The sequence below is a fragment of the Crocuta crocuta genome, unplaced genomic scaffold, assembly GCF_008692635.1.
Source record: "Crocuta crocuta isolate KB4526 unplaced genomic scaffold, BGI_CrCroc_1.0 scaffold328, whole genome shotgun sequence".
NCBI classification, from domain to species: Eukaryota; Metazoa; Chordata; class Mammalia; order Carnivora; family Hyaenidae; genus Crocuta; species Crocuta crocuta.
The window spans coordinates 1,200,260-1,215,968 of NW_027529645.1; the positions used below are offsets into that span (position 1 = coordinate 1,200,260).

At 39.2% G+C, this 15,709-nt stretch overlaps 1 protein-coding gene across 6 annotated transcripts in view; it reads right to left on the reverse strand.

The window, feature by feature from the left end:
* The window catches only part of ADD3 (adducin 3), a 121,144-nt gene that overhangs the window by 11,701 nt on the left and 93,734 nt on the right, over positions 1-15,709 (reverse strand). For 5 of the 6 annotated variants that reach the window (XM_077762439.1, XM_077762437.1, XM_077762438.1 and 2 more), the window contains exons 3-7: positions 6,746-6,884; positions 2,909-3,060; positions 1,882-1,962; positions 678-827; positions 112-255 (exon numbers count right to left, since the gene is read on the reverse strand). In XM_077762439.1, the coding sequence (XP_077618565.1) occupies positions 112-255; positions 678-827; positions 1,882-1,962; positions 2,909-3,060; positions 6,746-6,884 (666 nt within the window). Of the gene's footprint in view, positions 1-111; positions 256-677; positions 828-1,881; positions 1,963-2,908; positions 3,061-6,745; positions 6,885-13,171; positions 13,215-15,709 lie in introns of those variants that run through there. The other variant, XM_077762441.1, reaches the window with a different exon arrangement.

A 15,709-nucleotide genomic window follows, 5' to 3' on the forward strand; every position in this document is an offset into this window, starting at 1 on the left:
TAAAATAGAATCACAAAGCAATCACTTTAAATAACTGGCATAGCTCACACTGTTTTCATCAACAGCAACAGCAACAAAAATAGCTCCTTTGATAGAAACTCTACTGCATACCTTACAACTTGGCCCCAGAACTTTCTGCAGTTGAATTCTCTCCTCCTGTTCATCAAGTGACCCTTGGTAGTCATAATAGGCAACATCTCCCAGCAAGAGGGACTCTTGAGAAATTGGAAGGATCCCGCACTTCATGGAGGATACCTATTTGATTGGGTCCATGTCAAAAGAACACATTTAGTTACTAGTTACACTTTCCCAGGAACCTGATTCTTTAGTCAGCTCAGGAAGCACTGGCCTAATTCACTCCATTGGAATGGAGTTCACCATTCCAACCCATCTCTCACTTTAGCTTTTCAGTTCTTCTGGAAAGAAAAAAAAAAGGGACTTGGGGATACAACTCAAATGTTGTGCCGAATATTATGAAAGAAACTTTACTCCAAAGAACTCAGAACCCAATTATTAGCTGATTAGTGAAAAATGCAAATGCTATTTCTCTGGTTGTTTCCTATGATGTCAGCATTTGGTCCAAAGGAAATTTTGCTTTTTGGGTATGCAGAGGATTAATATTTCCACTATAATACACTTCCCAGAGCCATTGCTGGCTTTAGCCTTCAGTGACTTACAGCTGCTGTTTCAAGGGTATGGATGTGTATCACACACTTAACATCAGGACGTGTTGAATAGATCGCAGCATGGGGACTGAAGCCTGTATGGTCAATTTTCAAATTAGTACTTCCCTGATCAACCACTTCTCCTATGATGTTGACCTTCACCTGGAAAAACCAGAGAGACATATTTAATTAGTACACATGTATCAAAGTTCGCCTGTGATCCACAAACTAAACTGGAGGATGGGAGCAACCTTTTTTGTCAAAGGCCAAAGAGTCAGTATTTTAGACTTTGTGGGCCTCTGATACAACTACTCAACTCTGCCACTTGATGTAGGGCCACTCAGAACTGTGGAAGAATGGAGGAATGGGTGTGGCTTTGTTCCCATAAAACTTTATTTATAAAAACAGGTAGTCTGCAACAAAACTTTGAATTTAGTAAGTAGTTTCCAAAACACCAAATAACTTAAACTCTTCACTGAAAGTCTGAACAAGTCCGGTGTTTACTGAATTGGCTGGAAAACTTCCATTCGCTGACACTGTAGCTCCCAGAACCAATGGAGTTCCTCTCATCCCAGAGCCCAATGGCAGTGCCTCTGAGCACAATCATGGGAAATAAACTGCTACACAGACAGCTGCTCTGCTCACACCAACTGAACTCTACTGAAATCTATTTGTCAAATACACATAGACTTTGTGTGTGTTTTTAAAAAGTTCCAGAGTGTACAGGGTGGAAAAAAGTCAAAAGATTCCCTTCAAAACATGGATAGTTCACTGATAAGACCAAGCTAATTAGTCTCTTCAACTACCTTGTTTTTCTTGACCTTGAAAGCTTTTCTTAAAAATCAACATAACTCGGGGTGCCTGGGTGGCTCAGTCAGTTATGTGGCTGACTACAGTGCAGGTCATGATCTCACATTTTGTGAGTTTGGGCCCTGCATTGGGCTCTGTGCTGACAGCTCAGAGACTGGAGCCTGCTTCGGATTCTGTGTCTCCCTCTCTCTCTGCTGCCCCCCACTCACACTCTCTGTCTTTCAAAAATAAATAAACATTAAAAAAAAATTTTTTTTTTAAATCTACATAACCTTCCAAGCTCCTGTTCATTAAGAATGTTTTTTCCATCTATACCTTTTCTTGTTCTGTCCTGTACTAAAAGCTGAAAACTGTTAGAAAAGGACAAAGAAGCACAGATTAAGTAACATAGGAATGAAAATTATACCAAGTTGGAGGCTGTGGCTTCAGAAAAAGACAGGCCTCTAGGAATTATTATTATGTGGTCTTGCTCCTTACTTATTCTTACCTGGGAGAAAGAAAACAAACAGACAATAGACAATTACTATGAGGTTGTTCATATTTTGCAGTGTAAACACGACTAGGAATATACTTGTAGTGAAGAACTGTAAGAGATCTGGGAGGGGGGAAAGCAGCAAAGTAGAAAATTAAAGGTGTGCAACAGGAACTTTCCCTGAAAAGTTTTCTTCCTTCAACACTCAAGCACTTGCTAAAAAGTTCTGACATTAGTATCTTATTTACTGGACTTCCCTGAAGCGTTATCCGGGGAGTTCTAAGGCTGCTTAGGGTCAGCTATATCAATGAGAAAATATTAACTGAATGCGGTAATGGCTATAATCTCGATTTACAACATGGAAATGAAGGAGAGAGAAGTCTTCCTGGGAAGGCAGGAAGGAGGTGGGGACGGAAGGGGAAACATGGGGGAGGCTGGGAGGGAAGAAGAGCTCTGGGAAGACAGCACCCTGCACCGGCACCACTTCTATTACAGTATTTTCGTACATTTTTGCTTCCAAATATTGTCTGCTTTCCAAGTGTGATAACATGAAAGCACAGATGATAATGAATGGGAAAAATACACTTAAAGAGAATAAGGACCAGGGAGGAAACTTCCCTGACCCCCTCGACTTTGCCTGCTCCAAGTGCTTTTCGGTGACCCTCATGCTCATACAGAATTAACACGGAGAGAGAAACTGCCAAAAGGATTTCTTTTCTGACGGTTTCCGCAACTGGTCTGAACTAAAGAGACAAGATAGACAGTAAATGGAGGAGAAAGCCAGGCTAACCACAGCCTCTCCTTTGGAGAGAAGGTTTATATCAGGACTAGGTTGTAACTTAGCATGCTAGGTTCAGAAAATGAAGTCTGACCAGACTTAGGAGTCACGGGGAGGAGCGAACAGCTGCTTTCTCGGGAGGGACATTTTTAAAAAAAAGGAAATGAAAGCCGAAGAACTCACAGAGATGTAGGCATTTGCCAGGTGTGCCCATCCAAACAAGTCCACGAGTCTGTACAGGCTGGCAAGCTTACAGCGAGTAAGCTTCTCTCCCTTCACGTAGGAGGACGTGTCTGCCCCAGGGAGGTCATTGATAGGTGTGACCATGCCGAGACCTACAAGGAGAAGGTGTGGAGAGAGGTTTCAAGTCAAGCACTGCCGTCCCTGGAAGCAGCCGAGTCTGGGAGTGTCCCAGCCTTGTATATACGGATGTGCCCCGTGCCCGCACAGTGTTGCATTAGCTTATCTTCCTTGGGAGAAATGCGCATCAGCAATCTTCTCTGCCGTTTCGTCTAGTGCCGTACTTGTGGGGGAGGGACTTGGTAGGGAGTCAGGTTCACACCACTGAGGACAAATGGTCACATGATCCCAATGGTGAAAGTGTTCTTAATCCTGAGGTTACTGCTAATTTTATGATGAAAAGATCTCAACAGAACGCTACTTTTCTAACAGCTCTTTTGACTTTCATGCAGACAAAAATTAGTTAAAATGGAAAAGAAGGCATTCAAACCACAGCGTGCCTCTGTTGTCCTTAAGCAACAAAACCTAAGTCTTGGGCTTTTGTGACCCAATTGCTAACTTCAGATGTGATCAACTTCTGCATTACTTAGTCTTTGTTCTCCCTGACACCGTTCGTCACGTCTTCCCTGGAGTTCGTCCACAGGCCTGTGTGGCACCATCTGGATCCCTTGTTCCCCTTCCACCTGCTGCTTCTTTCTCCTTCGGCCCTTTCTCCTATCTGCGGCCTCTTCCTGAAGCTTGGTCCCCCACTACGCTCCTCTCTCTTGTTCCTTTTCTCCATGAAAGCACTGCAGACTCAGACACCCTCTCTTTACCTGTGAGCAGGCCTTCCTGCCCCCCCTTCTGCCTGCTGCTTCTAACTGCCTGCAACACAATAAGATACAAATTAAGAGTAGAAAGTGATTTTTATCTCCCTGCTTTTGCTCACCTTCTCATTTCTCCTCAGTTTTCTGATATTGATGGTACTACAATTCCCACAGGATGAAACACGAAGTAACCTTTACTTCTTAACTTGTCCTGGGCGATCAGATGTAATTTGTCACCATGTTCCACCACCCTCTTCTTTTGAGTTCCCTCATTTTCCATCCTCGAGTTCAGGCCTCACCTCACACGTAATGCTTGCAATAAGCCTTCTCCTTGTCCTTGCCTTTGGCCATTCCACATAAAGCCCTCAGATTGAGTCTGAAAAGCAACACCTTTAGTCTCACTACTCCCCTGCTCGAAGTTCTGCAGAAGCCCCAACCCTGAAGGCCTACAAGGGGCCAAGAAATCCATGTAAGTGCATAAACCGGGCCTGAAGCTTGTAGGCCACTAGAAACGTCACCGGCCTGGGCTGAAGGGGTGGCTATGACTCCACAATAAGCTGCTACCGTGTGAGAATCTGAGTTCAGGGCTGTCAGAAAGTTTAAACTTTAAACTTGGGCCCCAAGTCAACACTCTGATGGGAGATCTACTCATGGAATGTTGTGAACTAATTCAAAGAAATAGTTTCAACATGTAAGCCATACGAAACAACGTAATTTCTAACAAAATTTCAGTCAGCCATTTAACGGATCTCCCACTTTACTCGCCAACTTTAACTTCCACTTTCCACAACACAGTATCAACTTACCAGCCAAACTCGCTCACTCGTTTCTATTCCCTGACCTCTGAGCTGTGGGACACAGCTTTCCGGCTGCCATGGCTTTGTACCTTCCAGGCAGCAACCTCAGCGGCTCCCCCTTCCTGCTGTGTTATCTAGGACACGCACAGGATAGCTCCTCTTATTTTGGCCTTCCCAAACCAGTGTTCCTCTTCTAACTTTTGACAATTTTCTCTTTAGGCCCTTCTCTTCTCTGCCTATACCCTCCTGTATGATTTAATCTACACACACAGCCCTGAAGAATACTTCTCCATGTCATCTGCTAAGTCACCCTCTTAGGCTCTAGGACTGTATTTCAAACTGCTGCAGTGTCTTGGCAACTGTGGGCAACCCTGGCATGCCTCAAGTTCAACTTCCTCCATTTCCTAAGCCAAAGCAATCCCCAACTCGGGACCTTCCTATTTCTGTCTACTAATAACACCATGAAATTTCTCAGTTAATTCTTCACACAGAAACTACTGAGATCTTTCTACATCACTCTCCTGCTTAAAATGGCTTTTCAAAGTTAGAATAGAATCCAAATGTCCATCCCTAGCCACGAAGCCATACTTGATTCAGCCTCTCTGCCTGTTTTCGACCTCACTTTGTTCTACTGGTTTTCCCCAAACCATGCTCCAGACCATAATCTTTAACTTTTGCTCCTTGAAGAGACCGCCAAATTCATTCTCCTCTTATTTCCATCTGACACTTTTATTTGTTCCTTCCACCTGGACTGTTTTCTCTCGATCTTGGTATAGTTTACTCCTTCTTGCATATTCAGATTTCAGTTTAAATGTCCCCTCCTCAGAGAGATTCTCTCTGATCACCTTAATCTAGTCATCTAGCTCCTATCAAATCACCATTTATTAATTATCTGCATAGAATTGGTTATTATCTGACCATTTTATTTAGTCTGTTTTCTGTCTCCACAAGGGCAAGAATCTTGTCTGTCTTGTTTATCCGTGTATCTCCCATCTCTAACTGGGTGCTTGGAACGTAAAAGATACTCAATATTACAGAAAGAGCAAAAAACAAACAAACAAATAACTAGCTCAACCTTTAAATTTTTCTGATAGAATGTTTCTTCCAAGCTAGAAGAGTGATTTTGGAACTCACAGTTCTTCTCCCCCACTATCTGCACAATATTCCCCACAGCAAACTGTTACTAAGTCTTTTCTACTCTTCCTTGGTTACGCCTTTCTCATTGATCTCTTCCTTTTAGTTCAAGCACTTATACCTCACTAGTATATATGTGCTGACATACCGGTCCACTTTGAGTTCTACAAACATACCCTTAACCCAGCATGTTTTCAACATCATATCTCAATTGTTATGCCATTCCTCTATTTGGAAGTACTTGAATTTACTGACTCCTACTTATAAATCTTTAACCAAACCAAACCAAAACCAAAGAAAGGCAGAAATGAAGGAAGGAAAACAAAAGAAAACAAAAAAGAGGAAAAGAAAATCCCTTAATGCCGACATGACGTCTCATCCCTTGACTTGGACCCGAAGCAGTCCTTGACAGTACCTTCTGGCACTCTGTGCCTGTCCTGGTATTGCAAGGAGTTCTATACAGATCTTGCTGAGATATGAAGTACTTAGTGTTCAGCTCACCAAACTGGTGCTCTTACTAAAGAGCTGTTACATGTCCTAACCCCTAAAAATGTCCTAACCCCTCTTTTACACCAAATTCTAACCACTCCATCCTGGCTAGCTCAGGCTTCTCTTTTTCAGAGTTTTCACAGTCCACTTCAACTAATAATCAATTCCAACTCTCAGTTCATAGCGTGATGACTTATAAAAGAGTATTGGACAATTTCTTATGAACTGCTTTGTAATTTTTTCTTTTATAGTTATCTTGCAGTTTTATTTATTTATTTATTTATTTTTTTTTGCATTCATGGTAGGTCTCCTCAACTAAAATCACTCATTTATATAGGACAGGGCCCATGTCTTGTAACTATTTTACTATCTCACAAAGTCTAGTAAATGGCTGGTTGATAACAAAAGGTAAGGGAGTTTAACACTATGTTACTCCAAGTATTGGATGTTGTAAACTTAAGGACTGAACCAGAGTAGAATACGCTGCTAGAGATGGGCAGGGTTCAAAGTAGAGATAAAAGTGTACTTTTTCAAACTTTTCAAAACTGACGTACTGAGAGGAGGGGAAGTAAAGCCCGAGAAAGAATTGGTCGTGATGTAATCTGCGATCTGCTGTAATGCCAGCAATCCAGTTGGGTTGTGGCCTTTCTTCATCTGTTCTTGGATAAGGCATTCCAGGTCTTCCCGAAAGGCCTGTAACACACAAAAATAACCACTGAGTTCATACATCTCACTTGGAGAACAACCACCCAAACATAACTTTCTCTATAATCAGCCTTTTCCCCATTCCTCTTTTGAATAAGGTTTCATCTACACTATTTTAAGACAAATATAACATATAAAATAATAAAACAGTGGAAGAAGGCAGCAAGAAGCTTGCCTTCAGGAGAAAAAAATCATTAGGAAGTCTTACTTTCATAGAAAACGAGCTACTATATAATCTACAACAGATATATATAAAGCAACTCTGTTAACAATATGGAAGTACAGTACCAAGTACAGACTGATGCAAAGAGAGAGGCATTCCTTGCCCGGTAGCCTCATTATCTAGGTTGGGCTAGAGTCCCTGTTTGGATGGGGCAAGGCTGACTATAGACAGACTCACAGAGGTCTTCACTAAGATATACTATGTACACCACCGCTTCCATTTTAAGAATTCCATGGTGATTCCCTGAGCTCTACAAACACTGAAAGCAAACTGATAAGGGCTGAGAGCTGTTTACTCCCCTTCTGCAAGACTGTGCTAAAGAAAGGACATTTCCCCCAACTCTGGGTACCATATGTTCCTTTCTGGACTTCTACTCTATCTCTTCCTTTGGGGGCATATGTGTATGTGTCAGAAACAGTGTTCGTATCAGTAAAAATTCTGAACATTACGAGAAATTCTCTATTCTGGTAACCCTTCAGTTGCTAATATGATTCATCATTCGAAACCTATCTCAATCCTTCTTACATTATTTGAAATAGCTCATTTTTTATTTCCGGAACACCTAACCAATACTTACTTTATTAAATTCATCATTTGTTTTCTTGCTCAAACCTTTTGTCATTCATTTTAAACAAAAGCGTTCGCAACATTAAGTCCTCTAAACCTTGCTCTTGGTTACATGTGAAACAGAATGCCATGCCAGAAATTAAAACTGTTCAAATTTTAACCACTTCACCTAAGAGGAAGAAGGCAGAAAACTGCTCTGGAATCACTACCTTCAACAGGAGTCCACACGAACACCCTGGAGATCACTGGAGAAATCTTTCTCAGAAGGGTGAATTTCCTTTCAGTCACCAACAGTAGCCTTCCTTGTAAGGCTGAGAATAAGATCCCCTGGAGTACCTGCTTAGATGTAGACTTGCATTGTGGATGGCTGAATGACAGAGATTTTCAGAAAGGACTTCTTTAAAAAAAAAAAAAAAAAAAAAAAAAGGCCTAGGAGCCCATGATGGAAGGGGAGATGTGGTTTGAGGCTATGAGGCAGTAAATATCAGGATGAGTCCTGACTCAGTGCTTGTACTGCTTTTAAAGCAACAGTTGAGGCATCTTAACTGAAAAGTTAAGATCTTAACTGAAAGAGCTGAGTGGGAAAAGCTATAATCTTGGGAGCCCAATCATGGGGCACCACAGAACACCCTAACTGAGCTCAGCACAGTAAGAGGGAGAAGGAGGTCATCCTTCCCTGATGCACCATGGCAGCCTGTGCAGACATCTGTATCAGCAGTGAACCTGCGTCTTTTGTTGGACAGGGTAAGACTGGTTTTCAACACCATTACCATGTGGGCAGGAAGGCACAGTGGCTGTGGTGGTCTGAAGAAACTTTAGCGTGACTCACGTGTGCACACGCGGACGTATGTACACCCAACCTCTTGGATGTAGAAGTCACTGATGAACCCTTTTGGACTGTGTAAGCCACTGAGGTTCTTGGGACAACTTAAAGGAGAGTAGGAATTCCAAAAGGAAGATATTGTACTTTCTGCTAATACAGCAGGTGGATGTTTAAGTGACTAACTTAAAAAATACTAGTGACCACATTTGAATCCTGAGTTTATGGAGCAGTTTATACCAGTTAAACATCATTTTTCTTTTACAAATTTGACAGTTGTTCAATGTAAATCATTAGCACAGTTATAAAAATCCTAAACATCTGGGGTGCCTGGGTGGTTCAGCTGGTTGAATTCCCGACTATGCCTCAGGTCATGATCTCAGGATTGAGTTTGAGTCCCACATCGGGCTCGCTGCTTTCAGTGTAGAGCCCACTTCAGATCATCTTGTCCCCCTCTCTCTCTCTGCCTTTCCCCTGCTCCTGCCCTCTCAAAAATAAACAAACATTAAAACAAAATTCTAAACATCTAAGTCCATTGACTGTACTTAGTTTAATTAAATATATGATTTAAACCAGAGACACTATCCTATAAGATATCCTCTACAAAGATACATTGAATTGATCAGAAAACTCCATTAATACATTTCTAAGACTTAGTGAACATAAAATGGTTGTGAGCTATATATAAGATGGATGGACACTTTCATACAGATGAGTAACAGGAGTATTGTACCACAGTTAAGGCTGAAAGGAGAAGAATCTTTCAGATACACTGATTTATCTCTTATAAGCTATAGACAACTTCTGGATACCTGGCAATGGGCCAATCTGCTCTTTTGAAACTTTATTTTTCCTTCAAAATCATATTCTGTTTGAACTTTCTTCAGCTGAAAGCAGCTATAACCAATATTCATTCCATTAAAAAAAAAATTGACACCTATGATGTGTATCACTCATTATTTACATTGCAATAACTCTGAGAAATGGGAGTATTTTATCGAATGCCCCACTTCATGTTGTTCCAGGAAGAATTTAAGGCAGATTCTACAGACTAAAATTATAAAAAAGATATATATAGATTAGATTAATTAAGCCAAAGAGAAGACATAGGTATAAGGAGGTTAGTTTGTGCCAGCAATGAGATTAAGATACGAAGTTCATGTTATAAAACTATAGGCATTTGCTAGAGACTAGCCAAATTTTATCTAAACTCTCTAGCAGCCAACATGAATTAAGATAATCTGCTCAGTACGCTGATTTACAATGGCTTTAAGATTAAAAACCAACCAGTTGCTCAAGAGAATCACAACTATTTATGAGCTAATGAGACATTTCTGCTGAGTGGAATGAGAAAGCTAAATAAGAAAGGCTGAAGAATTTGTCAAAAGGCAGTAAGTATTAAAGGCAAGACCTCAGGTCAAATGCTATTTTCACTAGTGAAAATGCTTTTACCACTTCCATACATCCCACAATATGGTGGGCACCATCCTAAAGCTTTGAGATGATCCATGGTATCATAGGGGGATGTGTAAGCCCTCCCTTCTAAAATCAATTCAGAGAAAAATATGAATTTAGCTTCTACAAAGTGTGGGAAAATAATTTTCAAAGTAAATGAAATTTCCCTAGCTTTTTATACAGTTGAAAGTGCTTCAGAGGTAAGAATTCTATTACAAAAGATTTAATATTTTTTGTCATGAACACTTATTTTTAATAAACATTTCTAATGTTTCAAATATTTTTGGAATATTATTCAGATAATTACCTCAGTCATAAGACAGTGTAAAAATTAATAATGATAAAATGTCAGCAGGTTTTAAAAATTTATCTATAAACATGTTAAGCTTTAAAATAATGTATTCAAAGCATAAAAATTTTATTTATCTTTATGATGACAGTTAATCATACTCTAAAATCCAGTATTAATAAAATAACCCTTTTAGTTATCCATTTGAATCTCACAACAAAGTCCTGAGATAGGCAATGATTTGCTCAAGGCTGCACAGCTAACAAGTAAATGGAGTAAAGGTTGAAATCTGGAACTCTCAGTGAGGCACAGGATACATCCATAATTTTATGGGAGATGGGTTGTATCACTGAAACCAAATATAAGTAATAAGGCAGCAGGTGTGTTGTGATCAGAAATACAGAGTAAACCTCTTAGGCTAGATTAGAGCATTAGGTTATAATGAGAGAGCAAAAAATTACATAGCAGCAGATTAGGATGGTCCTCAAGTACCAAAATACTTAACAGCTGGAAATTTTTCCATCAAAGCAGAATGAAAAACTAACTTATACATAGGGCAGCAAGGTTACACACTTGGCTTCTAAATCCAACAATTCCCTAGAACATCCACTACAGAAGAGTCAGGGTAAAAGATAAACAACATACATACAACCACAGCATGAACCATGTCTTCCATCTTAGATACAGAAGAGCAGACCAGAGGAGGCAGCGGGAGTTGTTACACCCTGAATGCATGAATACATGAACGTGAATAAACCAGACTGCCATTAGGAGGATAGATTCTCTGAGGCCTTCAAAAAACCAAAATACAGTCTAAGGAATTTTAATTACATAATCTTCAAACTGCTGTCATAAAATGCTTTACATCAGCAATACTCTATATATATTACAGTTATGTATACAAATCGTTATATATACAATTTTCACAAAAACACTTGCCTACTATGGGCTAGGCACTGCACAACTTGCTTTTATGTTATTTCATCTAATTGTCACAACTCCACGGGGTCCATTTTACCCACAAGGAAGCTGAAGCTCAAGTGAGTTCTGCATGTCACATAACTAATACGTGGTGGTGAACCCAGATCCAAAGCAAGCACTGTGTGCGTGTATATGTAGATATCAAAACATTTGCATAAACAGATTAGAACTGGAAATGATGAGAAAATGGGCTGACCCTTTAGGTCAAGCATCTGGTACTCCAGGATCTCTCTAATTCATCATATAACTTTTTGGCTGTATCTACTGTTACTACCTTGTGCTCTGATTTAGCATATAAGGTTTGCTCATCACTCTCTGATTACAGCCATACTTTCTATCCCTGCTCTCACTCTATTTCATCAAAGAGAAATGCTGGCTTCCACTGTTCCTCTACCTAATCATTCTTAACCTTTATCTAATACCTGTCTTAAATGTGATCTTCCTGAAGTCTCTCCTTTAATCATCCCAAATAGGTGGGATCTCCAATTTCTTCTTTTCCCACCCAACTCTAATTCTTTTAACATTTGCCTTTACTACACTTAAGATACCTATCGTAGGACTGTGATTTACTTTTCCCACTCCACTACGCTATGATTATCTGATGGTTGAAGCTGTTGTCTCTCACATTCCTAGGGTCTCCCTGAGGGTCTAGTGCAGTGCTCAATTAACAAAATAGTAAAGCGAGAGTATTTTTCTTTCCTAGAATATAAGGAAAGAAAGTAAAGAATCTGATCTCAATCTTAATTGAATTAATGATAGCAAAATCCATTTCACAGGTTTTTGGCATTAGAATCTGAAGCTCTAAAAGTCTTAAAAGTTTGTTACTGGAGGGGCGCCTGAATAACTCAATTGGTTAAGCATCTGACTCTTGATTTCAGCTCAGGTCATGATCTCAAAGTTTGTGGGACCGAGCCCCACGTCGGGCTCTGTGCTGACAGCCAGAGCCTGCTTGGGATTCTCTCTCTACCTCTCTCTCTGTCCCTTCCCCTTTCCTCACAATAAATAAACACTAAAAAAAAATTCTGTTACTTGAATGAGAAATTCCTCTTGTGTAATTAGGTCTGTCCATCATATAATAGGAGAAGTTCATCTGTTTTTTTAAAAATGAGAAATGAATCTTCATTGAATGTTATAAATTTTTGGAAAGTCATTTAATTCTTCAACTCAAACAAAATTCTACTTGAAAACTTGTTTTGTACTCAGAGTATTATAGTCTGGACAGCTCTCTCATGAACACATAGCCAAAAAATTATGGTAAAAAAAAAAAGATCACTCTATGAAAAACAAAACGTTTAAATTAGAAAAAGCATATCTTAAAAGAAAGAATCTCATACCCTTTTATTTTATACATCATCTGTCAATACTGATGGAGCAATTCTATAATTTCTGAATTCATAAAGTATGGATAAAAATAAATGTGATCATAAAAACATGAAAGATTTGGAGACCTGAGATTCACATAGGTAAGATTATTCTTTAAGTACATACATATTCATGTATACTAAAAACCAAAGGTAAAATTACCTCAAAGTATCAGATCTTAGCTTCTGTATCTAAAATCAGAGCTTTCAGAAGTGGTGTTGGATGAAAAGTAATTTAAGTCACAGAAAAGAGGACCAATTTGATAAAACAGAATAACCTGATAGAACTATTTCAGTTAAGGCTAAAAAAACAAAAACAAAAAACAAAAAGAAAAGAAAATTACATATGCTGATTTATAAGTAATGTTTAACTAATGGACATCAAGTAACGGACTACTGATAAATATCAGAGATAGATTTTAAATATTCACACCTGGATGTTCTACCTCATAATAATTACTAGAGAGAAAAATTGGAGCAAAAAGAAAAAACAGATTACAGACTTGCTGCTCCCAAGGCACCCTACAATTATGTTATTAGATCTCTCCCAAAGTGGGATTAGGAGCATAACAAACTTACTTAGAATTTCTCCATTAAGAAATGTATTCATTTGGAAATAGATTACCACTGGTCCTGTTGAAAGGAGAAAAAACAAATAAACCAAATTTTCTTCTGGATGGTCTTTCTCCTCTACCTACATCTTAATTAATATGAAGCAAAAGGTTAGAATAATATCTTTTCTTAAAGCTGGTATGTAATAAAAATGCAAACATATTTAATAAAGAGTACTTGTATCTTAAGCTTCTAAAGTGACCAGATAAATCATGGTGATTCTGACCAACTATTCTAAATAAGGTGCCCTGTTAACATTTTAGGCCTTACTTATAGTGATATTCTGAAATGTAAAAGGCTTTGAAGTTTCTCCTATCTTTGAAATAAGCTTGTAGCATTACATATTGCCCTATTATTAAGAAATGTTAGTGTGTCACATGCCTGAGCTATCACTACCTATACATTCCTGCTGTTCTATCGTTCAGAGTAGCATTGCACATTTCCATCACCCAGACTAAATAGCTTCCCATAGTGGTGGGATTTAAGAACATTCATTCTTTTTCTGAAACTCACCAACTGTTTTACATATTAAGTTGTCAAGTTCAGCAGGAGCTTGATGGACAACATTCAAGTGTTTTCCTTTCTTCCCAAAGAAACTGAGCCTTTTAAGTAGAAGGCTTACAAACAAGAATTAGTCATATCTTTGATCATTAGTAGTTATGGGTTTTGTCTAACAGAGTGAACTCCAATATTCATAGGAGACCCACATAGGTTTTAAGAGAATTATATTTGCAGAAACACTGAAAGCTTTGGGCCTGAAGGAACAAAGTTCCAAAAGAAGAGGTCTTTGAACATTAAAACGTCTACAAGAAGGAAGAAGCCTGAGGAAAGAACAAACACAGGCTAACTTTCAAGGAAAAGAGAAGATGACTCAGAGGGTGGAACCCTAAGCCCAGAGGGCAGAGCCCCTAGCGAGGCTCACCCCTGGACGTAGAAGGACTATGTCTTCATTAAGAGAACTTCCAAACATTTGCCCAGATAGATTTCACAACTGCTATGGACCAGTTATTCCTCTGTGCCCTTGTTTTCCTGCCTTTTTGAATAGGAATGTGAATAGCAGTAATCTTTGCTTGCCCTACCATTGGCTGTGTGGGGGGAAGAGAAATCATCTCTTTAGTTCTCAAGTGTACAGACTGAAGGGAACTGTACTTAAGGAATCACACCTGAGGGGTACCATCTGTAGCTGGACCAGAGATGGATGATAAGATTCTGGACTCAGGCAAATATTGTAATGGGATGAAGCTTTTGCAGGAGTGTTAGGAGAGACTGAGTGTATTTTGCATGTGGGAGGAAGGTAAATAAATTGTGGTGGACTGCAAAGCTTTTCAACTAAATTGTGCTCAGAGAGGGGGACAAGTCTCCCTTCAAAAGGTGGATCTTAATCCCTCTTTCCTTCTTCAGCTCTTGCTTGAGCTGAACTTAGTGACTCACTTCTAACTACAGATATGGTGGAAGTGATAGGTGTTTAATGCCTGAAATTAGGTCATAAAATGCATTGCAGACTCCTCTTGGTTCGCTCCCAGATACTTGCTCTGGAGGAGAACATTCAAACAGCCTCAGGTAAAGGTCCACGTGGCAAGGAACTGTGGCCCTCTGTCAACAGCCATGTGAGTGACCCATCTCAAGGGCAGAAATCTCTAGGCCAGTCAAGCCTTCAGATGACAGGAGCCCCGGCTGATGTCTTGACTGCAACTTTGTGAGAGACCTTGAGTCAGAACCACTTACCTAAGCTACTCCTGAATTCCTGACCTATAGAAACAATGAGATAATAAAAGCTTGCTGTTTTAAGCTGCTAAGTTTTGGGATAATTTGTTATTAGCAATAGATACTAATGCAGATCACCAAGGATCATTTCCTTTGTTGTAAGTTTTGTTGTATTAAAAGAAATTTGAAAATCATTGCCCCAAAACATGGCAGGAAGACAAAATCTATATATTTTTCCTAGTCTTTCACAAACGAGATTTGAAATTCACTAGCAAAGATCTAGGGGAAAAAAAACAGGCAAACCACAATTCTTTTAAATCTTCTTTGTTCCTCTCTGGGCTGAAAATTACCACTCTTGCTATGTGAATATGGAAATGACAATCTATATGTCTGGCTTTTCCCATTATTTCATTAAGCTCCCTAAGGCATAAGTAAAATTGATAATTCTAGCCAATTTACAAATGGAAATTTTTTTAGGTATAAAAAAATTAGATCATCTACTCAAAGTTATGCTGTCTTTATTTAATGGGGGAAATTAAAACGAAAACCGTGGCATAGAAATGCAGCTTAGTACTTTTTCCTTTTAAAGTTTATAGTTAAAATTGAATGGTCCTCTTTGGAGCACTTCCCAGAAAAATCTCAATATTTAACAACTCTGAACAAAATCTGAACTTTATCTCATTCTCTGTTACTTTATACTATCTGTTACTCTAATCACTTGGCTACTAAGTTAGCTCTTAAAAGTGAAGTGAGTTTCTTTAGAAGAGGAAATATAGCTATTTTGATCCAAATAATTAATGT